A 27,994-nucleotide genomic window follows, 5' to 3' on the forward strand; every position below is an offset into this window, starting at 1 on the left:
GTAGCGGTTTTATTCATCCAGTTGTTTTTGTATGCAAAATGGACTTTGAACCATAAAGTCATGCCATTCATAGCCTAGTCTTTCAACTTCATTGAACACGACAAAGGGGAATACTATAGCTCCTTGATTCTATTGCTGGTTTGCTGTATATTGCAGACAAAATCAGATACGCTTTCAGACTTCCTACCAACCTACTGGGTTGGTAGAAAGTCTGGGGATGTAAACATGTTAATCAGAGCGTCGAATACCAGACTGGGAGAGAGTTGGCAGCCAAAGATATGAAGTGAAAGAATCATGTTTAGGATTGATGCTTTTTCTAGCCTGGGCTTTCTGAATAGTACAACTGCTCATTGATGAAGGAATGGCATTGGGCAAATTCACCTTTAATGTGACACCAAAGTGACAAAGTGGTAAAAACCTAATACCAGTAATTGTAAACAACCACTTTATAAAATTTGGTGGCTGCCGGCAACTCAAAGGCCTAGTTTTAAAGATGAATTGGGGTGGGACTTTGATGTAAGCTTCACAACACATTAGTTTAAACATTCCTATAGACTTTCTGGATATCTGATACGGGTCTTCGGTAAAACCCGAAGTGTATGTCATAAACTAGTGCTACGATAAGTTTTATATTCACGTGAGAACAGCATGTGACAAGACAATAACCAAATGGAATGACTACGTCAGAGAAATAAACAGATTCCAATCTACGGCGGCTTTTCGTTTTTTAGCTTTTAAGAGCTTGTAATTACATTCCCACATATTTTGCACCTACAACACAACAGAATAAGACATGGTGAATCTTTTGATACCAAATAACTGTAATGCGAATTTTGTTGCAAGTTCCTATAGACTTTCCGGTAACATTCAACTGGTTTGTTGCTTCCAAAAATCTGACCATTTTGGACATCAAATAGACTGCTTTGAAAAATTAAACATATTTTCTGCATGAAGAGCTGGACAATAAAAATATTGCTAATTTATAAGGAAAATGATGCGCAACTTCGGAATTCTAGATATTCATATTGATCTACAGATGTGAAATAAAGAGAGACACCAGCCATGATGGTATTTAAAAGAGGTTTCAAGAGTGAGTTGGATCCTCAGCTTTGATGTTAGAAGAGTTCCCAACCATAGCAAGTGTCCAGTTCTGCTTCTTATATGAATCTTTCGTGATATCAAAATGGTTCCAACTCCCCGTGATAGCGACAAATCATGAGTAAGTCACCAAGCAGCGTAAGTATCAAACCTTGAGTATAAGTGACACACAGAATACTTCATGGTAGTCTTATTATACACAAACTATAAATGTTTATAATCAACAAATGTGTTACTAAACATGGCAAAACTATTAAATGGTTATAGAAAAATGTAAAAATATTATTATAACACTTGTACCAACCAGGAATGAACTACAACAAGATGTAAGACACCTAGAGTAGATTTCAAAACGGTTAACAACACCAACATACGAGGAAGACAACTCTATAACCAAATAGATCTGTTTTGAGAAAAATACTTGTAAAAAGGAATTGTACGTACTAAAGTATTTTGTTTTATAAAAGTTGAAAAACAAAACATAAATTAAAACTTTTGATTTGTGTTGGCGGGGTCAATAGAATCTGTCTATCGCTTCTCCCTTTCGGCAGCATACATGTCCTCCAACACCTCCTTATATTTAGTGAGACATTGCTGCCGTCGGACTTTAAAAGTGGCAGTGAGGAGGCCGTTCTCGACAGAGAAGGGCTCCGATAGTAAATGTATGTCCTTCACCTAGAAAGTACGAGAAGGGACAATTACTTGACCACGATTAGACACATTCGTGGAACAATTAAATGTCTGAAAATTTGAATGCAAGTTAGATTAATTCACGGCACAGCAGATTGGATTAACATATAAAAGCTTTAGTACTGTAGTTTCATTGCATTTTGTCCTTCCTTGCTCCGAAAAAATGTTGCATCTAATGTGCTGGTATAGGTACCTATATTCACAATTCTAGGACTTATTCATCTGTTAGTGGGATGCCACTGTTAGTATCATGATGCTACTGTTAGTACAATGCCACTGTTAGTATGATGCCACTGCTAGTACTATGTCACTGTTAGTATGCTGCCACTGTTAGTACAATGCCACTGTTAGTATGATGCCACTGTTAGTATGATGCCACTGTTAGTACAATGCCACACCAACATGAGAAGCTGTTTGGGTAATTACTGAGTTTTTATAGGCTGATATAATATTAAATGTATTTATGTCATAGACCATCCATATTTAAATCTTGAACTTTATTATTGCTGTCAATTTAATAGAAAGTGCACCCATCAATGTATAATTCTTTTAGATCTATTCCCTGTCATAAAACATTAAATCTGGGCTTTATGCTCCTTTATCATGCAAATAGCTTTGGCCACCCTTGTTTTCATTTAAAAGATCAATTGTCATTTTATTGAGCCTGATAGCCTGAGATCCAGAAACTCAAATTAGCCTTTTTTATGGTACATTTTGTCCAAGAAAACAACTGTTACAAAAAAGTAGCCCAAAAAGTAGGATAACCACTGAGCTTGTCTTAACATTACCTGCTCAAAGCCTTTAAGATTTGACTCCTTGGCGACCTTGGCCATTCCTGTCATGATGGCTGACTTCACATCATCACTGGCGCACAACTCGACCATATCGGTAGAATCTAAGCCGAGCTTACTCTTGGCATAGTCAGGTAATGTTTCTTCATCTGGTACGACGATTGCGACCTGCAGTTGATGGTATGACGCCAAAATTCACAGGAGCAGCAAACTCTTGTAACAAGTTAAACGCAAAACAATAGAAATATGAAAGAAAAAATGAAAAGGTTTTGAATCGTTGAAAAGAAAAAGTATTGATTTCTGATCATATATTTAAAGATGAACTTACACAAAATTTTAGTAAATTTTATCAGAAAGTATCGGTATTTTTCTATCATTTTTGATTGTTTTTGATGTTTGAGGTGATCTGACTGCCAGGATGTTTTAAGATTAAAATCAATAAAACTTGATCGTGATTAAAGTGCTGAGGTGCTGCATTAAAGTGCGGCATCAAAACTGTGATTATGCTGTTTATAATTGCAGAGGCCCACAGAATAGAGACGCACAACACTTCAACTTGAAAGCAATAGCAGATATCCACTATCGCAACGATTGCAGCTAGTGACATCATTTCACACAATTTTTTTCTGAGCTTTTTTACCGCGAACAGGTGGTTTTATCGATTTTTATCTTGAAACAACCTGGCAGTCAGATCACCTCAAACATCAAAAACAATCGCAGATGATAGAAGAATACCGATACTTTCTGATAAAATCTTTGAAAAATTTGTGTAGTTCATCGTTAAATACTACATTATACTCCTGGGCAGAATAATGAAGGTGCCAGGTATTTCCTGTTGGTGCATCTATAATTGAACAGAACCCTTTTTTGGCATCTGTATATCTTGAACAAAGACTAATTAAACTATCTAGCTGAGGTTATACAACGTGACCTGTCTCAACTTTTACTAACACACAATAGATCTATCCCAGTGAAAGCGGAACGATTTCTGTCCAATTTTGACACGACTATTAAGCTATAACCGCCTATTGAATGCATTGGCGCTGCAAGCCAGAATCAACATAATTCCATTTGAAGTGCTTTCTGGTAATGTAAGTCTTTGATGCACCATCAATCCAAAATAATGGCTAGACCATAATCATGCCAACTGTCATATATATAGTTGCCTAAATACAGACTTCAGCAAGTGTTTGCGCAATTAAACATATGCACCTGCATTCCCGCATATTAGCTATTTGAATAGCCTTTGTACCTGTACTTAAGAGAAATACATACGATGTATGACATGAGGCTATCACCATATACGAGGCATTGGGAAATCAGCCCGCAGTTAAGATAGATATTCTCTATCCTCTCTGGGGCTACATATTCTCCCTGTGAAAGCTTGAATATATTTTTCTTCCTGTCCACGATTTTTAGGGTTCCTCTCTGCAAACACATATATACAGTAAGCATATTACTAAATTCTGCTTTGTCATTGTGTCTGCCTGTGTGTTCATTAGAAATGCTGTGCCTTTCCATATTTTTGGCCGATTTCATTAAAACTTCCCACGCATATGTTCCGTGCCTTCTGACAGGTTGATAAAATATTTGTTTCCAAAACTCTGTCTGGTTGTTGAAAAACAAACAGCCTCTTAAACTCGCATCTGCGGGCTGTCTGATGGGATATGAAACAATCCGGGCATCACTGGGCTTATAGAGAGTATATTTTAGGATCCAATCTAAACACCACCGTAACACGTATACACGTACTAGTGCTTAGACCAGGCCTTTCTTCTAGTTGTAACTGGCCTTTCTTCTGGTTGCCGCAGGCATTTCGTGACCTCTCCTTGCCTTGGCTATCAGGGCGACAGAAAGCATATCAGATGAAGGATTAGATAGCAAAGCGCCGTACATTTTAACACGGTTATTACATATCTCAGGAAAGATCTATGTCAGCATTCACTTTGGCTTTTACAATCAGAAAGCAAATGACTTGCAAAACAAATTTGAGTAAAATGCAGCCAACCAAAAGCCTCCTTCAAATACATACGTAACTTAATTAACCGGACAACTGGATGGACATGCTGGTAGATCATAGACGAGGTGAGCCTCACTGAACAGTGGGTTAGTGACAGGGTGAGCCCTCTGAACAGCAGATCAGTTACTGAGTGAGCCCTCTGAACCATGAAAGTATTTAGCAGCAAGCGTTAAAGCTAACCAAGGGAGAATCACAGACTGCCTATTAGAGTCAAACCTCTACTATGACCCTCTACATACATGTACAAATGTTTCAACTTTCAACGTTAAGTTTGAGCAAATATTTTACACTCCACCCTAAGTATTCATCAATATATGACATTCAACGTTACTTCAAACATTGCAGATTCATAAGGGAAGGTAGAATTTTGGTAAAAATTTAAAATGAAATTTAAAACATCATAAAAATAACAATTTGGTTTAGACTTCATCTAAACCGAATTTGCAGTAAGTTATGGTGGGTAATTTTATTACCACTTCAACTTGAACCTGCCTCTAAAACTAAGGGTAAAGGTTAAAGGTTAATTATAATAAAACCTTTGCTTTGTTGAGTTTTACTTATAAATTTGTTATTAATTCATAATTTAGGCTTTTTGTTCAGTTTATTACAGAGCTTTAAACAAAGGATTTAGAATATAAAATTTTTTTTCAAGTGTTACATGAAGTATTTATTAAGGAGTTATCACACCAATAATTAAATGAATTTTTTAATTTTTATTAATAAAAATCTTATTTTCATGAAAATACTTGTTCCAATATAGGATGATTTAGACATACAAAAATATCTCAGAGTTGGTAAGCTTTGCATGTAGAGGTTACACCATATAGGTAGTTATATCACAAATCCGCATTACCAAAACTATTGACTGCTGGATGCGTTATAAAAACTATGTATGTTTTCCTGTAGCAGAAGGCTGCAGGGATATGCTGACCTGAGTCCACATGCCGACGTCTCCAGTATGCAACCATCCGTCGCTGTCTAATGTTTCTCTAGTCTTCTCCTCATCGTACAGATATCCTTTAAACACGTTCAGTCCCTTTACACATATCTCTCCTATATTGTTTATCGCCAGGTAGTCCATCTCTGGTACGTCCACAAGTTTCACCATGTTGACTGGCAGTGGTGGGCCTACCTCCCCTATATAGGTAAAGCAATGTGCTGTTATTGCTACTCACAACTCAAATGTGCTGCCAACAAAGAACTAAACGTCCCTACAGAAATCCCATTCTTTTTTCTTCTGTTTTGTTCTCAAAAGCGCCGGAAGAAGAACATTAATGTTTTGTTCAAATGTTTTAACCATTTCGCTGATTGTATAAGACATTGTTATTGTAAACATATGACAATACTGTCGTCAAACAACCTTGCATATTTAACAAGCAGCAGGTAGAAATTACTATAATATCGTGATGTGGTATATCAAAGCGATTAACTTGGTACCACAAGCTATAGACAGCATTTTAGAACCGTTGTTTAATATGCGCACGAGCAAACAATGGCTACAAAGTTAGCAACGTATGAGATTAAACAATAGGTTTACACTGAGAATTGAAGCTCGTAATACGAAAGTCACCAATTTATGCTATAACTTGCAACAAAAACTTCTAAAAATGTTTGTTGTATTTTACAGCTTTATAATCTTACATTTACACAAGAAAACAACAGATCTATTCAGATGCAATTCAGCTAAACAGGGAGCCCAACCATCCTTGTTTGTACTAGATAGACAAATAGATTGATAGATTTATAGATAAAAAGATATATAAAAAATAGATTGATAGATAAAAAGATAGAGAGAAAGATAGAAAGATAGATTGACAGATTGATAAATAGATAGATTGATGAATCGATTGATAGATAGTAAAATACATAGAAAAATAGACAGAACAAGAGACAGGAAAAAAGATAGAAAGAGCGATAGAAAGCTAGATAGATAGACTGATAGATAAAAAAATATACAAATAGATACAAAAATTGATGAAAAGCTAGACAGACAGATTGGTAGAGAGATTGATAGATAGTAAAATAGATAGAAAGGTAGATAGATTCATAGATAGACATGAACTTTATTATCCCTGGTCAGTGCTGTTCAAAGCAGTTTAGACTGAAACAATAAAGAATAGAAAAGTAAAATTATACCTAATGGAAGAAAAAACTCTTTTTGCATAACACAAAGATCAATCCCTTCTCTACTATCTTGTCTCAGACTATATAATTTACAGTTGTAAGAGGGTTTGTTAAATAATAAAGCTAATTTGATAAATAACTACAGCCCCTCTATTACTTTACCTATATCCAACGAGTGATCAACTAGTAATATGCATATGAACTGTGGTCTCTTCTAGTAGAGCATTCAGTTCATTATTAACCTTTTTGTATCCGTGTAGCAGCCAATGTGTTTCCTGCTACCATTCTCTTTAAAGGACTTTTAAAAATTTTAAGAATAGTAAATGTCCGAAATATAGTAATTAAAATCATTCTCAAAGTTGTGATAAAGCACTTTGAAGGAAATGGTTGCAACACACTAGCAGTTACAAAAATAGAGCAAAGGTTCATAACTGACTTAATGCTATACTAAAGTTGACTACCATCCATATGCATGTTACTAATTGATCACTTGTTGGATATAAGTACATGTAATGTGATAGAATGGTGGTAGAGTCATATGCGTAGATAATAGCAGATTATCATTCTAAATATTGTCATTTTTTGTTTGTTTGTCTCAGAGTAAACTGGCTGGTGTTGCTGAGTATTACAGCTCTATATACTTATTACAGCGTCGCTGTTACAACTGGCAGCAGGCTCTGGATACCGCCAGCTTGCACGGACAAAAACTGAAAACGCTAAAAAAACTCCTGACCTATTCAGCAAAAACATATAGCAATTTAGTGCGTGTGCTGTAATCATTTCATAAAAATTGTCGGTTGCTAATCGCACATCACAAAATAAAATAGTGTCTTTTTTCATTTTAGCTAACGTTAGAAAAAAAACTGACAACTCCAAATTGGACAGCTCCTTTTATGGCGTTTCAATCATGGCCCGACAAATTTATTTGATAGTTTTCTTCACACGACTAATTCAGTGTTTGGTCACGAGTATAGAATTTTCTAAGAAACTTCTGATACACAAAGCTAACGATCGGAGGAGACTGCATGACTATGAGCCTATGACTTGATATACATTACAATGCAGTTCAGGCTCTACCACTATAATGTGTAGGCTGAGAGTACGATGTGCTATCGACAGATCTGAAATTCCAACACTACGATTTCATTCATGGAGCTGTACCAGAAACAGTTTTTCGATTCAGAGTTGAAAATTTGGCCCAAACTGAAAAATTCAGGTTCACAGGAGAGGTAAGTTGACCTGCTATAGACATACAAGTAAGACTCTAACCTGCCACGCTGTCTCCTATTAATGTGCCACAAATAGCAGCAGACGACTCCGTCTGTCCATAGCCCTCACCCACCTGAAGCAATGGAGAAGAGGCATGCTTAGCCAATGAAAACAATGATAAAGCAATATATGTGGGTTAAAGATGTAGTTGCGTCAAAATTTAAGTTGATCTTAAAAGAAAGCATTTTTTTTTCTCTATCAGTTGATATGTTGTTTGTTGTGTTACGCGATCGCATTGCCAAGATATTTGAAGATTAAAACCGAAAAAATCTGATCGCCGTAAAAACGCTCAGGCCACAAAAACGTGCCCAGCCTCGCCAAAAATGATGTCACGCGTTTGGCAACCTGTCTCTATCTCTCGTATTCACATCGGCTATTTGCGATAAAAGTCTAGTCTTACGCGGCTCTATTGGCATATATCTTATTTTGTATTTGCTCATGTTAGCTAGAATAAAATTTTAAATCCTGCTACAGATGCATTATTATGAATGTTTCAAAGGCCTCAAATAACGAAAATTGAAAATTTGTTCTACTCACTTTCTCCAAATGTTGTTTAAACATTTGGGTACCGACTACCAATTCTACCGGTCTACGGTAATTCTGTCAAGTCACTTTATGTAGAACGCGGTCTTTGTATCAGCAGTTTTGCAGCTACCCTATACAGCCTCCCATAAGCCCCGCCCACATTATGTCGCCTATTACATATTGCCTACGTACTAGTTTCTTACTAGTAGCAATGATATACAGCTGTATACATTGCTGTATATCATTGCTAGTAGTGTTCTTACCGAATACTAAATTAGTAAAATAAGCAAGCCACCTCTTTGAAAAGAATATAGACAGGGATAGAGTTTTAAGGATGAGAAGTCTGCTGCAAACTGGATTTGAACTCACATTCTCCAGTTCTGCGGACACCCATATACCATATCCGATTCACTACAATATTCTGCAAATCATGTTTTGCATTATCTTTAACAATATTATTTTATTATATAATTTTTACAAGCAAAAATATTTTCATCTCGGCATAAAGCTTTTATTAAAGATATTCATCAAGTCGTGGCCACTCACATAGTATTAGCTGATACAATAAGACAAATTCATCTACTGCAACAAACTCAACAAAACATCATCCAGCACGCATTCAATTCTCGCTTTCTCCTTTATGGCAGTTTCCACACTGACAAAGCTTCTTCGGCTGGTGGGACGACATAAACATTCTGTAATCAGTAAAACAAGTAAATGTAAACAAAGTAGATGCAATAAATATGTCATTCATAGATATGTCATTCTAAAGCGTATCTATTGACAGCTTCCAAATTGGGAGTTGAATAGATTGCGAGTGTAATTTTAAAAACGAATAAACATTTAATAAAGGCGCAAGTACGCCAAGCCAACGATTCGAAGCTTTGGTTCTGGAAATTAAAGATTTGCAATGATCAATCGATTTTACCCACTTCCTACGAGTGAAAATAATTTGTAATCATGACTCTAATTTACCAAAGAAAATTCGAAAAAAATATTATAGCTAGGTAAAACGGCAGATAAGCTATGAAACGATGATTGGAGATAGCAAAGAATTATCATTTTATTAATTAGTACATGTATTTATGACTATAAAAAATATTACATTTACTAAAGTATAGAAGACTCTAAGTTAATTTACCTCCATTCTGTCTTCTTCTGCAGCAAAACGCTGCTGACGCCTGTCAGCTTTGGCCATAGGCTGTCTACTCTAATATTTTACTTAAAGTTGCTCAGAAAACTCTGAGTAGCGGTCGCTCGAACTTGAAGCCATTTTAAAACTATGTATAACTTAGTAATTGTTGAAACGCGTTGAATCAGAAACAATGAGAATGAATTCTCTATGATGAGAATCTTGGAGACCACAGACAACGCGTTTTACGAGTGATAACATTTATTACGGCCTATATAAAAATTTCGCACGCATGATTGGCTAACGAATCGACCTCATTTTTATCGCTCGTGGTTTCGTTTCAGATAACAAGCTTGTTACGTCACGAAATTGGCACCCGCTGGAACGTGAGCTTTTTAACAGAGGGCCTCATTCAAACGCATATATCTCTGGACAGGGTTGGTCTACAAAGACAAAAATGGCATCAAATTGTAGCTGATGTTTTAGCCTTTTATGGGTCCTAATTTCATTTTTGACGCAACTACATCTTTAAGGTTATGTTTTTCATCAATATTAGTTTTTATTCAGTAGTTATTTAGTTCTTTTGCTATATCAGTTGGTTTGCTATATCAGTTTGTTTGCTATATCAGGTGGTTTACTACATCAGTTGATTTGCTATATCAGTTGGTTTACTACATCAGTTGGTTTGCTATATCAGTTGGTTTGCTACAGCAGTTGGTTTACTACATCAGTTGGTTTGTTATATCAGTTCATTTGCTATACCAGTTGGTTTACTACATCAGTTGGTTTGCTATATCAGTTGGTTTACTACATCAGTTGGTTTGCTATATCAGTTGGTTTACTACATCATTTGGTTTGCTGTATTAGTTGGTTTGCTACATCAGTTGGTTTGCTACATCAGTTGGTTTGCTGTATTAGTTGGTTTGCTACATCAGTTGGTTTGCTATATCAGTTGGTTTACTACATCAGTTGATTTGCTATATCAGTTGGTTTACTACATCAGTTGGTTTGCTATATCAGTCGGTTTGCTACAGCAGTTGGTTTACTACATCAGTTGGTTTGCTACATCAGTTGGTTTGCTATATCAGTTGGTTTACTACATCAGTTGGTTTGCTACAGCAGTTGGTTTGCTACATCAGTTGGTTTGCTGTATTAGTTGGTTTGCTATAGCAGTTGATTTGTTGAAATTTTTCAAACAACTCCTTCAAAAAATTTTAATATTTTCCTCAATTTTTTATTATCAACTAGAAATTCCCCTGTCATACACCAAATGATGATATTTTTCTAACGATTCTTACAATATTACCTATAAGATTGTATATATTGTAAGAATCGTTAGAAAAATATCATCGTAATTTCCTTTACTTTCACTGCTTTGGACATCAGTAGGAATACCAAAGTACTTATTATAAGTATCCAAAATGTCAGAATCCCATAGAATCAGCAAAAAAGAAACGATTACCTTTCTGTACTTTTACGTTAATTACAGAAACTTCCGGCAATTAGACAATGCCAAAGACTGATGAAATGTGCACGTTTTTCTCGTGAAATGCACACGACTTAATAGTTCTAATTTTTGTCGCACGGCCTTATTGGCATTTCGTTGGCCGGTCTTAATGTTGGTTAGAAAAAGCTTGCCAAGTTTTTATCGCGATTTTTGGCCAAATTAATCTGTCTATTTATGTATAATCCGATCGGAAGAGTTAGTTTTAAGATATTGCGGTAACCTTTCAAAGACTTGGTAACATATTTAAATAGGTTTATATGTGTTTTGTATCATTATTATACTTAAACGACTCTACACAAAAATGATTAAATTTGTTGAAGAGATTTCGGTTACAAGGGTTTGGTTACGGCCGTTAACGGATAATTTTTCGGGAGTTGTGTGCACATATGCATTTATCATAAATCTCCCAAACAATCGCTTTGCTCGTGTTTGGTCGTGGGATTATTTTTATATTTACGCAGGATATTCAAGTTAAAGATGTAGTTGCGTCAAAAATGAAATTAGGACCCATAAAAGGCTAAAACATCAGCTACAATTTGATGCCATTTTTGTCTTTGTAGACCAACCCTGTCCAGAGATATATGCGTTTGAATGAGGCCCTCTGTTAAAAAGCTCACGTTCCAGCGGGTGCCAATTTCGTGACGTAACAAGCTTGTTATCTGAAACGAAACCACGAGCGATAAAAATGAGGTCGATTCGTTAGCCAATCATGCGTGCGAAATTTTTATATAGGCCGTAATAAATGTTATCACTCGTAAAACGCGTTGTCTGTGGTCTCCAAGATTCTCATCATAGAGAATTCATTCTCATTGTTTCTGATTCAACGCGTTTCAACAATTACTAAGTTATACATAGTTTTAAAATGGCTTCAAGTTCGAGCGACCGCTACTCAGAGTTTTCTGAGCAACTTTAAGTAAAATATTAGAGTAGACAGCCTATGGCCAAAGCTGACAGGCGTCAGCAGCGTTTTGCTGCAGAAGAAGACAGAATGGAGGTAAATTAACTTAGAGTCTTCTATACTTTAGTAAATGTAATATTTTTTATAGTCATAAATACATGTACTAATTAATAAAATGATAATTCTTTGCTATCTCCAATCATCGTTTCATAGCTTATCTGCCGTTTTACCTAGCTATAATATTTTTTTCGAATTTTCTTTGGTAAATTAGAGTCATGATTACAAATTATTTTCACTCGTAGGAAGTGGGTAAAATCGATTGATCATTGCAAATCTTTAATTTCCAGAACCAAAGCTTCGAATCGTTGGCTTGGCGTACTTGCGCCTTTATTAAATGTTTATTCGTTTTTAAAATTACACTCGCAATCTATTCAACTCCCAATTTGGAAGCTGTCAATAGATACGCTTTAGAATGACATATCTATGAATGACATATTTATTGCATCTACTTTGTTTACATTTACTTGTTTTACTGATTACAGAATGTTTATGTCGTCCCACCAGCCGAAGAAGCTTTGTCAGTGTGGAAACTGCCATAAAGGAGAAAGCGAGAATTGAATGCGTGCTGGATGATGTTTTGTTGAGTTTGTTGCAGTAGATGAATTTGTCTTATTGTATCAGCTAATACTATGTGAGTGGCCACGACTTGATGAATATCTTTAATAAAAGCTTTATGCCGAGATGAAAATATTTTTGCTTGTAAAAATTATATAATAAAATAATATTGTTAAAGATAATGCAAAACATGATTTGCAGAATATTGTAGTGAATCGGATATGGTATATGGGTGTCCGCAGAACTGGAGAATGTGAGTTCAAATCCAGTTTGCAGCAGACTTCTCATCCTTAAAACTCTATCCCTGTCTATATTCTTTTCAAAGAGGTGGCTTGCTTATTTTACTAATTTAGTATTCGGTAAGAACACTACTAGCAATGATATACAGCAATGTATACAGCTGTATATCATTGCTACTAGTAAGAAACTAGTACGTAGGCAATATGTAATAGGCGACATAATGTGGGCGGGGCTTATGGGAGGCTGTATAGGGTAGCTGCAAAACTGCTGATACAAAGACCGCGTTCTACATAAAGTGACTTGACAGAATTACCGTAGACCGGTAGAATTGGTAGTCGGTACCCAAATGTTTAAACAACATTTGGAGAAAGTGAGTAGAACAAATTTTCAATTTTCGTTATTTGAGGCCTTTGAAACATTCATAATAATGCATCTGTAGCAGGATTTAAAATTTTATTCTAGCTAACATGAGCAAATACAAAATAAGATATATGCCAATAGAGCCGCGTAAGACTAGACTTTTATCGCAAATAGCCGATGTGAATACGAGAGATAGAGACAGGTTGCCAAACGCGTGACATCATTTTTGGCGAGGCTGGGCACGTTTTTGTGGCCTGAGCGTTTTTACGGCGATCAGATTTTTTCGGTTTTAATCTTCAAATATCTTGGCAATGCGATCGCGTAACACAACAAACAACATATCAACTGATAGAGAAAAAAAATGCTTTCTTTTAAGATCAACTTAAATTTTGACGCAACTACATCTTTAAGAATGAAAAAGCAAATAGTTGATTAAGTGAAAGTTACTTTTGTGAATATGTCATAGTATTAACCGACTATGACTAATATATCAATAATATATTAATATTATTACCATTATATATTAATATTATTAATGATATTTTAATAACATAATTAGTTATAGCATAAATTAATATAATACTCATTATAATTAATATATATAATTATGATAGTTCATATATATTGACATGAAAATTTAAATATAATACAATAATAATTAATATATATTGATACATATATATCAATTAAGATAATTTTGTTAAAGGTTGACTTGCAACAAAATTCACATTACAGTTATTTGATATCAAAAGATTCACCATGTCTTACTCTGTTGTGTTGTAGTGCAAAATATGAGGGAATGTGATTACAAGCTCTTAAATGCTCAAAAGCGAACAGTTAATCACAGCCACACGAGACCACTGTAGTTTGGATTCTTTTTCCAAAATGGCTCAAATGTGACGTGGTTGTGGTAGATGGTTTCTGTTTACACTTTCATGCAACCTTATTCGTCGAAATATTTTCGCAAATATACTTCACGCATTCAATAAAACCATGTCTATTGTTCTTACGTGTCTGTTTTATCGTCATTGTAATGCTGTCACTTTTAGCAGTGATATCTTACAACTTACCGTAAAAATTCATTTAATTTTTTAACCTTACCTCGAAGGAGTATATCATTGTTTGATAATCTTGACGAGCCTGTTGGTCACTTGTGATAATCGAAAAGTGCTGCAAAAATTATTTGCGAAGTATTGGGTCACATGATCAGACTACGACTTGCCGATTAGACCAAACTGAAACAAAACTGTAAAGTAGCGAGCATCTATATTTGATACGGGGTCTTCGGTAAAACCCGAAGTGTTTGTCATAAACTAGTGCTACGATAAGTTTTATATTGAGCTTTTTATTGGCCTTTCAATTCACATGAGAACATCACGTGACAAGACAATAACCAAATTTCATGACTACGTCAGATAAATAAAAAGATTCCAATCTACGGCGGCTTTTTGTTTTTGAGCTTTTAAGAGCTTGTAATCGTATTTCCACATATTTGGCACCTACAACACAACAGAGTAAGACATGGTGAATCTTTTGATACCAAATAACTGTAATGTGAATTTTGTTGCAAGTCAACCTTTAAGCATTATGTTAGTAAGATCACATGACAGAGCCTCAATTTTTTATTGCGAAAGTCATTTGCTTGGAAGTGATTGCTCTATCAAACAAACATAGATGTGTACAACATGAGAGCAGACCAGACTAGTCGAAATACACAATCACTATACACGTCATTTGATTGGTGAAACTGACTTCCTGTCTTGACATCACTATATCGCCTATTAATAGTGTTAGAAGCATTACTCGTGGGCACATAATTTCTATTTAGTAGATCAGAACTCACATGTTGCCTCAAATCAACGCAATTGTCTTACCATAGCACCAAATGCTAGCCTGAAGAACCTAAGAACTGGTGGGGAGATAGGAGCTCCGCCTGTTGTCATCAACTGGACTCTGCCACCAAGGGCATTCTGCAATCTTTTAAACAGGGGCTTGTCCCAAAATGTATCTTTTGTGATGAGACCCCTACAAACAATATAAATAATTTAATAAAAAAGTGAGTAAAACATTTCAATAAAATAAAATTTTAATGAACTGTTGAGTAAAACATTTGCGTTCAAAATACTTTTTTCCCGTCATCTTTTAATTTGTATAGCATGATCTCTTCTTGCTTACTGCAAGCAGAAGATGCGCATGGCAAGGACTTCATTATGCTGTAAATAATCTTATGTGCTTCAGTGAGTCTGGTCTCCATGATGACAGAGAGAGTCAAAATGGCTGGAAATACACACAACTGTTATAGAGAGCATTTGGCTGGGTGCTGCCGGTTTCCTGTATAAGAGCTGAATACACTATTCACCACTTCACACCCTTATGATCAAATTAAATGTGTAGTTTTGCTAAGATTATTTGAAATCAGAAAAACGATAACCTGTGAACCTGCCTACCAGAAATGATAATTGTTTGATGTATATTCAGGCTAATGGAGTCTAATGGATGGATAAAAAAATCAGTACAGTAAGGTATTTTACAAAAACTTTGTTGCTATTGAGAAAGTGCTCATGTAAAATTTTGACTATAGTTCCAAAAAATCCCCCTTATATCAAATATCCATGTTTGTCTAGAACTAAGGAGCTATAATCTACACAAACACAGCCGCCTCAAGGCCCGTGTCAATCGAAGGAAACTGTGTGATTAGGGAAAGATAAAAGAAACAGAGGGAACAGCTCACCAAGAGAACGGGAGTTATCTCTGTAAATTTGTCAATGATAAGTTTGAATTGGTACAGCATTGAGCTGGTGATTATCACACAATATAGACATCGTTAGAGTTGTCACCCCTCGCTAAACACTAAATCTGAATAACATCTGATGTTCAGAGAGCGGCTTATTGGTCTAGAATGTCTGACCAGCAAACAGTCAAGGTCACAGTTCCAATGTTTGTGCAGCAATGCTCCTAAAAACACGTACAGCCTGTAGTTCCAGTAAACTATACTCGTAGACATTCTACTTGACATTTGAAGGATTGCTTACAGACAAATGCTAAGAAATGTGAAATTTGTGAAATTACAATATTAGATGTGATCAACAAATAAATAAAAAAACTAATTTAAGCCAATTGTAACCATACCTTATGGGAACAGTAATTCTACCGTCTGATTATTTATTTGAACTGTCCCACTGTGTGAATTCCTAGTGATGAGTCGGGAGAAAACAGTTATTATAAACACACCACAAGGTGAATCTTACTTTTTGACAGACTGAGCAACACCTATAAAATTTAAAGTTTTTTATTTGTGCAGATGATCTAAAAAGTTTTTGCACTAAATATACATAGTATAATAATAAAATACATAATATAATAAAATACATAAAATAATAATATACGTAACATACCAATAATATAATAATACACATTATTGTAAAACATTTATGTTTTATTTGCTGCTTTACCAAAACTATTTGATCTCCTTGCAAGCTTAAGTTGCCTTACTTATTTAACAAAAGTAAATTGCATGTACAGACAACTCCAAATAACATCTACAATTGGGATATTTGGGATCACATGAAGGCCTAAAGAGACCAAACACCACTAACCTTTTGTAATAGTTTTCTTTTTTGTTGAGTGATGTGTTTAGTACCTTCTGTTTGAAAGAACTTTGGCTTACCAGGGCTATCACCTGCAGGTAGAAGACATGGACCTAGAGAACTGGGGGAATAGAAACAAGAGCTGACTATAACAAGCTTAGAAGACTAGCGTTAAACAGTTTGTACTAAAAGCCAGTGAGGTAAAATTTCAAACTTCTATCATAATGGATAATTTAGAGTGGCAGATTTATGACCTTGTATTCCTATAATATCTAATATTTCCAGTTTTATCAACATGAGATTTTCCTTATACTGCTGATCAGTGAGTCATGGGCACTTAACTCTATAAATAGTAGCGAGTACATTTGAAAAAAATAGCTGGTCGCTTGTCTCTGAGTATATATCAAGTTAATAGAAATTCATTATCGCTAAAATAAAAATAAAAGATTTTTAAAGTAAAAGTTCTAAACTTCAATATCCATTGATCTAATCATTTTGAGCTATCTGAAGGAATCCTTGCTCTTTATGAAATAGTAAACAAATTTAAACGCTCTACTAAAAAGTTAGCAATGTGAATTAAAATTGTAGTTGTAGAAATGTAACCAAATTCATCAACAATATTCAGAGAGGGCTTCTTACCCTATCGTACATTCGGTTGAATATTTTAGGAACAGAAGTAAATATTGTTGGTTTTAAATGCTGAACATCTTCAATTAGTTGTTTGCGATCCCCACTCGAGAATCCTATCATGCCTCCGAGTTTTATTAATGCAACCTAAAAAGCAAATTATTTCAATAGAGAATTCATTGTATCATGATTAACACTTTAATCGCTAACTTATAACATAAGATAATGAAAAATAAATAGGTTCCACCGAGACTTGAACTCGGATCGCAGGATTCAGAGTCCTGAGTGCTAACCATTACACCATGGAACCATGTTGAAGCCATTTATCATGAGCAGAGTAAATTTTGAAAGCATTGATGTAAGCGATATACTACTTGATTCATGCACAGTTGCATTAATTATTTCAGGCTGCACGATTTTGTAAACAAAAATAATGCAAGAAGTTAAGCATAAAAGTAAGGTAAGTATTTTAACACTGTATATAGTCAGTTTCCATGACAACAATTAAATGATGATAACAGACACTCACAATGTTCATCTGTTCGTAGACGTGTGCCAAGGGAAGATATGAAAGATGCACATGCACAGTTTCTTCAAGGGTATCCTTAAACTGTTCCTGCATATGTGAGTAAAATACATTTAAAGGACTTGTGCCAGTTGCAAATATAAATAAATACCATCTAGAAAGACAGATGCTTTGGCCTTGTCAATCCATCTCTTGATAGCATTTTCAACACTTGCCAGCATCATGTCATTACAGCTTTACTACAAGAATGAGTAAAACAGACAGTCACCACTGGGCTAAAAATATATCAATTAAAATTTTTTTGACAAATCTTCAAAATTCTCCTTTTAAATTGAGTGCATTTTTATACTTGTATCGAATGCCGCTGAACAAGAATGGTAGGAGACAGAAGCAACACCGTATATAGTGTTCATCGATAGTAATAAATCTCACTTTGTCATTGGACCTGTCTGTTAGTCTGTGTAAACACATCTGAACTTATACCTTATGTTAAATGTATACCATGAGGACCTGAGACATGAATGACTACAGATTAAGTCATATACACTCTGAGGCTGCTATGTGTTTGCTACGGGTATCATATATGGCTGTATATATTATACCTTATATTTATATTGATATATCTCATTTTGTCATTTTGTCTGTCTGTTAGTCTGCGTAAACACTAGGTGTTTCCATATTTTTTCGCTGATTCATCCAACCTTTACACACATATGTTCCATGCCTTCCGCCATGCCATCTACCTTCTGGAGTCTGAGGTACTTATCATAGAAATAATATGTACATGGAGAACTGATGACACTGATTTCTTTGTCATCTTCATTCGTTCTCTGGAGTTGTCCTACCTTCGCCTGCCACTAGCGTAATTATCGTCATTATCGTAGTTGATAAATAAGCGGTAAGAGCACACAACAACGAATATGAGAATTGTGCCGTCACAATTTTCGAGACTATGCTGGTAAACTTTTTCGCGGTAGAGCTTTGGGGAAATCCTATAAACACCAACCAATGTCTGTCTCACCATAGCAAACAATAGCTCATTCGAAAGCCAAGACTCTAATGTATTGAACTATACAATAAAAAAATTATGTAATTTATGTGCTTTAAATATTTGGTTTTAAAACTTTGTCTGGTACCTGAGAACCGGCCATTTAAACACGCACCTGCGGGTGTCTAATGGCAGATGAAGGAAATATTGAGCATTGCCAGGATTACTGATAGTGCACAATAAATAATTATTCATTTTGAAATATAATTTTAATTGAACCAGTTATAAAGTTTTTGTGTCAAAATTTAAGTTATTGCATGAATCACTGTAAGTTGGACATAACATGGCTTTTAGAATGTATTTTAATAAACTCATCCTGTTTCAGTAATTTCTGTCAGCATTTTCAAGTCATTTTAGAATATTATCAAACCATGTTTGCACTGACAACCTGTTTTTTACTTTCAGTTAGAAATAAATAAAACTAACCACTACTTTAACTAGAAATTATGATAGTAAGCGTTTGAAGACATCCCTCTTCCTTGAATGCAAGTATTTGTTTAAAGGTTGACTTGCAACAAAATTCACATTACAGTTATTTGGTATCAAAAGATTCGCCATGTCTTACTCTGTTGTGTAGTAGGTGCCAAATATGTGGGAATGTGATTAAAAACTCTTAAAAGCTCAAAAACGAACAGAAAATCGCAGCAACACGAGACCGCTGTAGTTTGGATTCGTTTTCCATAACGGCTAAAATGTGACGTATGTGTGGGAGATGGTTTATGTTTACACTTTCATGCATCCTTATTCGTCGAAATATTTTCACAAATATACTTCACGCTTGCAATAAAAACCATGTCTATTGTTCTTACGCGTCTATTTTATCGGCATCGTAATGCTGCAACTTTGAGCACTGATATCTCAAAACATAGCATAAAAATATGTTTAATTTTTTAAACTTAGCTTGAACAATTGCATATCATCCTCTGATAAAAATGATGAGCCTTTTGGTCCGCTATGATGGTCGAAAAATGCTGTAGAAGTTGTTCGCGCCATATGGCGGAACTTGTAAGTCACATGATCAGATAATGTTAGTTTCAGTTCAAGTTTTTATCTATCACAAATAACAGATACGCTTTCTCGTATTAAACTTGTATTAAAACCTTGCTTACAGTCTTATCGCCAAAAAGGGTTTTTTGCATTTTAATGTAAGTAGAAGTCTAGGGATTGGGCATTACTTACTAAATTTTGGAGTAGACAAGTTACGACAGAGTAGAGGCCATTGTGGGGCACCATGACGCCCTTGGGTTTACCAGTTGTACCGCTTGTATAGCATATAAGACACAAGCTCTCTGGGGTGCATACCTGTAACATTCGATAGCTGCGTATGCAAGCATATGATGTTATACAGTTTAACATATGCAGGAGTAATCCTGTTCCCAGTCTAATGTATAAATAACATGGTACACATTCTACTGTATAAATAATATAGTACAAAGTCTAATGTATAAATAATATGGTACACAGTCTAATGTGTAAATAATATGGTACACATTCTAATGTATAAATAATATGGTACACAGTCTAATGTATAAATAATATGGTACACAGTCTAATGTATAAATAATATGGTACATAGTCTAATGTATAAATAATATGGTACACAGTCTAATGTATAAATAGCATGGTACACATTCTAATGTATAAATTAGTAATATGGTACATAATCTAATGTATAAATGAGTAATATGGTACAGAGTCTAATGTACAAATGAGTAATCTGGTACACAGTGTAATGTATAAAACTTACCTTGTGTGTACATGCTTATAACTATAACTTTTATAAAAATTTATATACGTATATTAAATTGAACAAAGATTGATTCCCATACACAAATATATTTTTCTATTTATTATCACTCATGCTGTTTACTAATACGCAAACATTAACTTGAATAGATAATGTGATAATATGTAAAATCTAATATAAAATATAATACTAAATCAATAGTATTAACATGATAATAATTCTATTTATCTATAACATGATACTTATATGTACCATTTATATTAATGAACATCACAGCATGTAGCTTTTGTATAGCAGAAAGCTAAACAGAAACCTTACAATATCAGTGAGAAGCTGTTATAAGAGATAAATGAAGAGTGACCTGCTGAAAGCTGCTACTGTATATGACAATACACACATACATGTATAATAGAAAGTTACTGGCAAGTGTGATGGCTTCCTATTAGCGTAATGAGATTTTGTGGCAGCTGCGTGTAAAATAAGAAATCCGACAACAAAAAAGGATTTGTATGAATATATTATAATATTAGTCATTAATATTGTATTCAATTGTAAATTCAGAGTTGTTTGAATAGTCCAAGAAAAATATAGATACAAACCACCAACTCCACAGGATTCTCCTTTCCCTTCATCTGAAAGAATACACAAAATATTTATTCAGATGTCAAGTTAATTAAAATTATTGCACACAGGAACAGGTGCTCCAGGTTGGCACACAAGAGCAGGTACTCCAGTTTAACGCCCAGATGCAGGTGCTTCAGGTACCTCTAATAAAACTGGCCTAGAAAAATAAAAACTATAAATTTTGCCATAACCTTGAGATCTTTGAGTAAAATTTTCAAAGATAAAATAATTTATTGCTCTATAACAATCTAACAAGCAAAATGTACAACATTTGATAAGAACATGTCACCACTGTTGTCTTATCATATCACAGTCATGGCTAAAAAAACTTTTAATGTGGATGTAAATGGCTGATGTTGACCTCACTACAATGCAGTCTAAATGACACGACCACTCTCACCTCTATATCTGCAAAGGATAACAACATCCAGCCTTGGCCGCTGACTGCCTCTATTGTCTGTTCATTCAAAGTATCCATATGTATTATTGTTGTCACTTCGCTTAAAGCTTCCTTTCCAAGCCCGAGAAGCTGTTTGACTCTAGCCTCATTCTCACACACAATTACCTGCATCTTGGCTACAACATAGTAGTTGCTGTACCTACTGCTGTAACTTAAACTAAATGAGAGCATGTAGAGCAATGCCAAGCCAAGCTCAGATACAATACGATACTGCTACCACCTTGTCATGTTTCTAATCAGATGGGTAATTAATTTTTGTCCCCAACCTTTTATGTAACTTAAGTTCTGCATATCATAGTTGATAAACAATAGACTCAGTCAGGGTAGAGAGCAGATAACAAAGCTCATTTTTAGTCTGTCATGTGATTATAAGCATTAGAGCGAGAGTGAGTGGTTCATTAACAATTAACTAAGAGCACCTTTGTCTAAAGGTGAAGATCAAATACAATTTGTTAGGAGAAGCAACTTCCGAACACTTTGTGAACAAGTCTTTTAAACATATATCAGGTAGCAGTTTTATCAGCAGCTTGCAAATATATCATGATACATATCCTCACATGTTGATACATTATATCAGGAATTGTCTTCTCATTCATTCAAACTATCATGAGAAAAAAGCAGACAACTCCTTATGTTTTGGGCAAGCTTTATTTATTGGACTTACAAACTTCAATACGCAAGTCACAAAATTCTCTGATATTTCTAAGTTCAATTTTAAAAACTGAAGTTTAAACTCACTCTGGTTGATGATATGCTCGATTCCCTCTATGCCGAGGGTATCATACATTGGTACTATAACCATGGAATGCTCGTAGCAGGCTAACTGTGTTACAACAACCTGAAATATTAACTTTATTACTCTACCATTCATTCTGTACCATTTTATCTACACTATATTGAATCTACTAGCACACATGAGTATAGCTTTAACCTAAAACATGAAAATCTCTGTGAGCTCTATATTTGTATGTCACCTGAACATCTTAATAAACCATACCAGGTTTTTTACGAGAACAACCAAACTATCTTAAAAATTCATCCTACAGCTCAACTGAAATGTTCATACTCTGCTATGTACAAGTTACTTAATGAAATAAAATAAGACTACTAGCCCAACACTTTTAGAGCTAACCTATCATTTCTTGTCAACGCTATTAAACATCTTTTGTGAATTTCCATCAACTCATAGATAAGCACTGCCTTAACAACTGATAAAGTCTGATAACTTGTTAGAGAATCGTCAACACCGACAGCCATCTTATAACCATTTTTGACAGTAATTTTTTGTTTATCTTCGGGCTCTTTATCTGATGCCATATGTCACTATACAACTAGTTCATGGTATTGAAGCTTTAAGTTAACTGATGAAATATTTCGTGAACATTAGCCGAAATTTGATTGACAAATGTAATACAACAATAATCAGAAACATGATTCTTCTAAAACATCGTATACAGCTCATGCCTTAGCTGATGAAACATCTATGCTAAAGCATGAGATGCTAAGTCTTATCATCTCATGCATAAGCTAAGGACAATAGGAGTAAAAACCGTTTCTATAGGCTCTACGCCAAATCTAAAGGTACTTAAGGCTTCCATTTCTTAAAAAGAAAAAAACTTCTAATTCTTAAAAGGAAGAAAACTTCAAAGCTAATAAATCTACTGTGTGGTCCTTTAAGGAAAAAACCTGTAGAATACTCTAGAACACTATTTGTCTTACCTCCATTCTGTTCTGAGAGAACATGCCTATGAAGGTCTCATTGTTGGGCTCTTGTTTTAACCATCTCAATCCATAGCCTATGTTTTTGGTTTTCTCGGATACCTAGTAGTTGGCAATAGAGCAATACATAGACAAAACAGTTATTTATTTAATGTGTGACTATAATACTGATTACAAAGAGTTAGTTTTCTCAAAATCAAAGTTCAGAGATTTATGACCAGCTACTAAAGCACTTTTCAGGCTGCTCATGCTTCAGAATAGATATAATAGCTGGTCGTAAATCTCTGAACTTTGATACTGAGTATTAATATATACACACCTTAAATGATATATATATATATATATATATATATATCATTTAAGGTGTGCATATATTAATACTCAGTATCAAAGTTCAGAGATTTACGAATCTCATTGGTAATGGGATTTGTGTCCCTTGCCTAAGCTCTGAGCTGCACTGATGAGGCTTCAATAGCCGAAACAGTACTGTCTGTAGCATGTGTATATATAAATATATATATAAACTAGCTGAATGCCTGGTGTTGCCCGGGTAATAAAAGTCTTTGCACGGAAAATTTATTTTTATTTAACATGTAACAACAGTTACCAATCTAACTTTTAAACTTCATATCTAGAAAAGTGTTATGTGCAGTTGAAATAAATTAAGAAAAAAAAGACAACAACTGTAAAGGTTTTCAAACTTTGTCAAACAAATGTACCTTTCAAGCTTCATTTTATAAGAAAAATGTTTTTTGCGGGTCAAATAAATTAAGAAACATAATAAAACAACTATAAAAGTGTTTAAATGTAAATTTGAAATAGTTAGCAAGTAATAGCTAAATTAAATCTGCTTTTCTACGATTACAATAAAAGATAATTTGACAATGATAAAGTACGAACTAAGAAAACAAAATAAAATGTTTGAATATGTTGAATTAATAATAATAATTTGTGCATAGAAGTGTGCGCGTATAAAAAAGATTACTGTTCCAGCAAAAGCTATCCATCAAAACTTTGAATATGACGACGCTGGTACTTCTCCGATACTGGTACAAATGTAAAAATGTGATATCGGAACGTCTTTGTCTGGTACTTTGTCTGACTGAACGGAGAGAGAATGTAGAGGCTATTCCTACTTGAGATAATACAATTGACCGCGTGAAAAGTATTAGCTTTTACCAATTTAGTAATCGAACCTTACAGAAAACTGGAAATAAAAGTGTAACGGCACATTTGACATTAAAATGGCACATTTAAAAATTACAAATTAAAAAATAGGTAATGGTAGAAAAAAATTCGTTTTTAAACAATTTCAACAAAGAACAAATGCAAAAAGTGATATTAGTTAATAATCAAAAGTGCACATCTAGCGTGTGCATACGATATACGGTATATGATAAGAGTGATAGAATGCTAAGGACTGTATAGCTCAGTGGTTAAATGCGTGGTTTGAAACTTTTGGTTGCAATCTCTGTGAATTTAAATCCAGCATGCAGCGAGCTTTTCATTGCAATATTTTAATAGCTACAGCTGGAAAAACCGAAGTACATACTGACATGCAGACAAACTTTGAGATATATGTATATACTAGCTGTGCTATCCGACGCTGCCTGAGTATTAAAAATCAGCTTATAAACAATGAGAGGTAATGAGAGTTGCCTGGCACATTGCCAATGGATAATTTGAGTAAGCTTACTAATAAGAGCTACCCCTCTTCGTGACGTTATGCCATACATGCTGCGTAGTAACGGAAAGCGGTAGCGTATTTGCTCTCATATAGCAAAATATATCGCCTAGCCAATCTGTCAATCTGGTGTGACTGAATTGGTAAGGCATCGGACTGGTGAACCAGAGGTCTGAGAACAAATCTTCTGCGGTGCGGGTTCTTTGTTTTAATATTGTAATAGCTATAGATGGACATATACAATGATGACAGATACAACCACCAACTTTGAGAAATATATATATGTACATGTATATATATATTATATATATATTATATATATATATATTTGATTATATATATATACAGTATAGATATACCTATGCTGTATATATATATATATATATATATATATATATATATATATATATATATATATATATATATATATATATATACAATATAGGTATATTTATACTGTATATATATATATATACAGTATAGGTATATCTATACTGTATATATATATATATATATATATATATATATATATATATATATATATATATATATATACAGTATAGATATACCTATACTGTATATATGAAGTTGAAATGAGTTGAAAACATGTAACTGTCATTGCTTTGATAAAACACGACAACTTATATTTATTTGGTGTAACTAGTATCCGTACTCGTGGTGGAGAACGGTGTTTTAAACACTATTTTAATATACGTCAAACCATTTATTTGATTTGATAACGTTTTTTGGTCTGCACTTTATGACCAAAACTATTCAATGAACTAAATATCAAAGGCTTGTTTCATCAATGCTCTATCTATCACAATTATACTCTAGGGATAAATAACTTAAAATAAAGAGACCCATGAGATGGCAAATAGGAACTCTCAGTTTTTTCGAAGCTCCTGTTATAATTGAAAAACTCAATTCAGGTTGGATACTGAAAGGTATTAAAATCATTCTATAAAAAGTGCTATTCTTGATCAAAATGAATAAACTCTTGTCTTGAATACAGCAAACTTATTGATTATGCATGATATTGACAGCGAGTTTATACAGCTAACAAACCGGCAACAAGATTACCAAAAGTTATATTTCAACCTTAAATCATAGATTATAAATTTATAATATGACTTCCCTAAATGTAGGGCTGGCTAATAAATTATGGCAAGTGAATACCTGTCTTCACTTGTCATACCTGTTTATAAGTAAGCCAAGTGTCAAATTCTGCCTCAGAAGAACTCCTCCAACCCAGCAGTTGCCGATCTCCTACCAGAGATCAAACGGAGATTAGCACCATACAGCGGCATTGACCAAGATTAATGTGTCATTTCTAATGTACTTTTAAAACTTTGATACAATTCTCTGGGTTTTAATGTTTTCATCTACATGATAAGCATTTTTGCTAACGTGACTAAAAATGGTCAATTGCCAATAATGGCAAATAGTAGTTTTTCATTCTAGAAATTGAAGATTACACAAAATTTTATTTGATTTAATCAGAAAGTATGAGTATTTTTCTATCATTTATGACTGTTTTTGATGTCTGAGGTGATCTGACAGCCAGAATGGTTCAAGACTAAAATCTACAAAACTCGATCACGGTTAAAACGTTCAGATCAAGCGAAAGTGCAATTATGACAACTAGAGTTGCAAAGAAATCAACAGAATAGAGACACCTAATGCTGCTCCTTGAATGCAAATACCGATATCAACTACAGCAATGATAACACCTGGCGACGCCATTTCGCTGGTATTTTTCTTTTGACCACTTTAATCACAATCAAGTTTTGTCAATTTTTTGAAACATTTTGGCAGGCAGATCAGCTCAAACATCAAAAAACAATAGTAAATAATAGAAAAATACTGATACATTCGGGTAAAATCTACTAAAATGATGTGTAAGTTCATTTTTAAATTAGAACTAGTAACTCTGACTCTTACCTTATACCTTGTCAGAGTTGAAGAGTGAGCTCTCGCTCAGCATCACAATACCGACTTTTTACATATAACTCGCTATCTATTAACAGGTTTCATTTTATACCGTAAACTATGAACATGCTAAGTGGCATTTTTCTATGACAATTTGAGTGAAGTGCGAAAAGTACTCAAGGCTATTTCTCAGTATATTAAGAAGCTGCTTGTCTTTGTTTTTTGACCACAGCTAACTACTGTCCGAAATATTCACGTTTCTTGTCAGAGTGCACATGCCCTCATGCATCATGTCTTACTGCTTCTAAAGTGCAAGTGATTAAATGTGGTTAAAAACCTACCAAATTGTTCTACTGCTGTTTTGAAGACATCATAGGCAGTGTGTCGAGCATTCTCTTCTGCGTCAAAAGGAATTTTGGACACTCTACACGCTGGAATATCCTACAGAAAGCAAGGATAAACCTTAATTCTGGTTATCAATTTTATATTGGTTATCTTTTAAAATGAAGAAATCACGAACAAGCCCAGAGTGTTTCACAAAACTATGTAACTTTTACATCCACTACCGGTGCGGGCTATCCAGTATCAATACTCCACTTTTTGCACACTTAAACCTTACAATACTCATTTGATACCATAGAAAATTACTTACTGGATGAGGTAGACTTTGTTCTTCAAATTTTGCTGGATCAAATTGAAAGCCGGCTGGGGTACTTCCACAACCACCCATCTTGCAAGTTGCAGCTTCAACAAGCTTGAGCAGACATTTGA

The 27,994-nt window shown here is 34.4% G+C and overlaps 1 protein-coding gene and 1 non-coding gene across 2 annotated transcripts; both read right to left on the reverse strand.

Moving 5' to 3' along the window:
* Positions 1-1,362: 1,362 nt before the first annotated feature.
* Positions 1,363-27,953, reverse strand: LOC137394013 (long-chain-fatty-acid--CoA ligase 5-like). Its single transcript, XM_068080729.1, has 17 exons — positions 27,876-27,953; positions 27,565-27,664; positions 26,490-26,560; positions 23,608-23,709; positions 22,627-22,726; positions 21,829-22,004; positions 21,404-21,436; positions 20,237-20,359; positions 18,013-18,099; positions 17,496-17,630; positions 16,866-16,948; positions 15,144-15,294; positions 7,993-8,065; positions 5,531-5,736; positions 3,855-4,007; positions 2,577-2,747; positions 1,363-1,773 (listed from the first exon to the last, which is right to left on the reverse strand). Exons 1-17 carry the CDS (start codon positions 27,951-27,953, stop codon positions 1,627-1,629), a joined length of 1,989 nt encoding a protein of 662 aa, XP_067936830.1. The 3' UTR covers positions 1,363-1,626.
* On the reverse strand, positions 17,722-17,793 carry Trnaq-cug (transfer RNA glutamine (anticodon CUG)). Its single transcript has one exon. It is a non-coding gene; the product is annotated as a tRNA-Gln (tRNA).
* Positions 27,954-27,994: the final 41 nt, after the last annotated feature.

Source organism: Watersipora subatra, chromosome 4 (genome assembly GCF_963576615.1).
Source record: "Watersipora subatra chromosome 4, tzWatSuba1.1, whole genome shotgun sequence".
Classification (NCBI taxonomy): Eukaryota; Metazoa; Bryozoa; class Gymnolaemata; order Cheilostomatida; family Watersiporidae; genus Watersipora; species Watersipora subatra.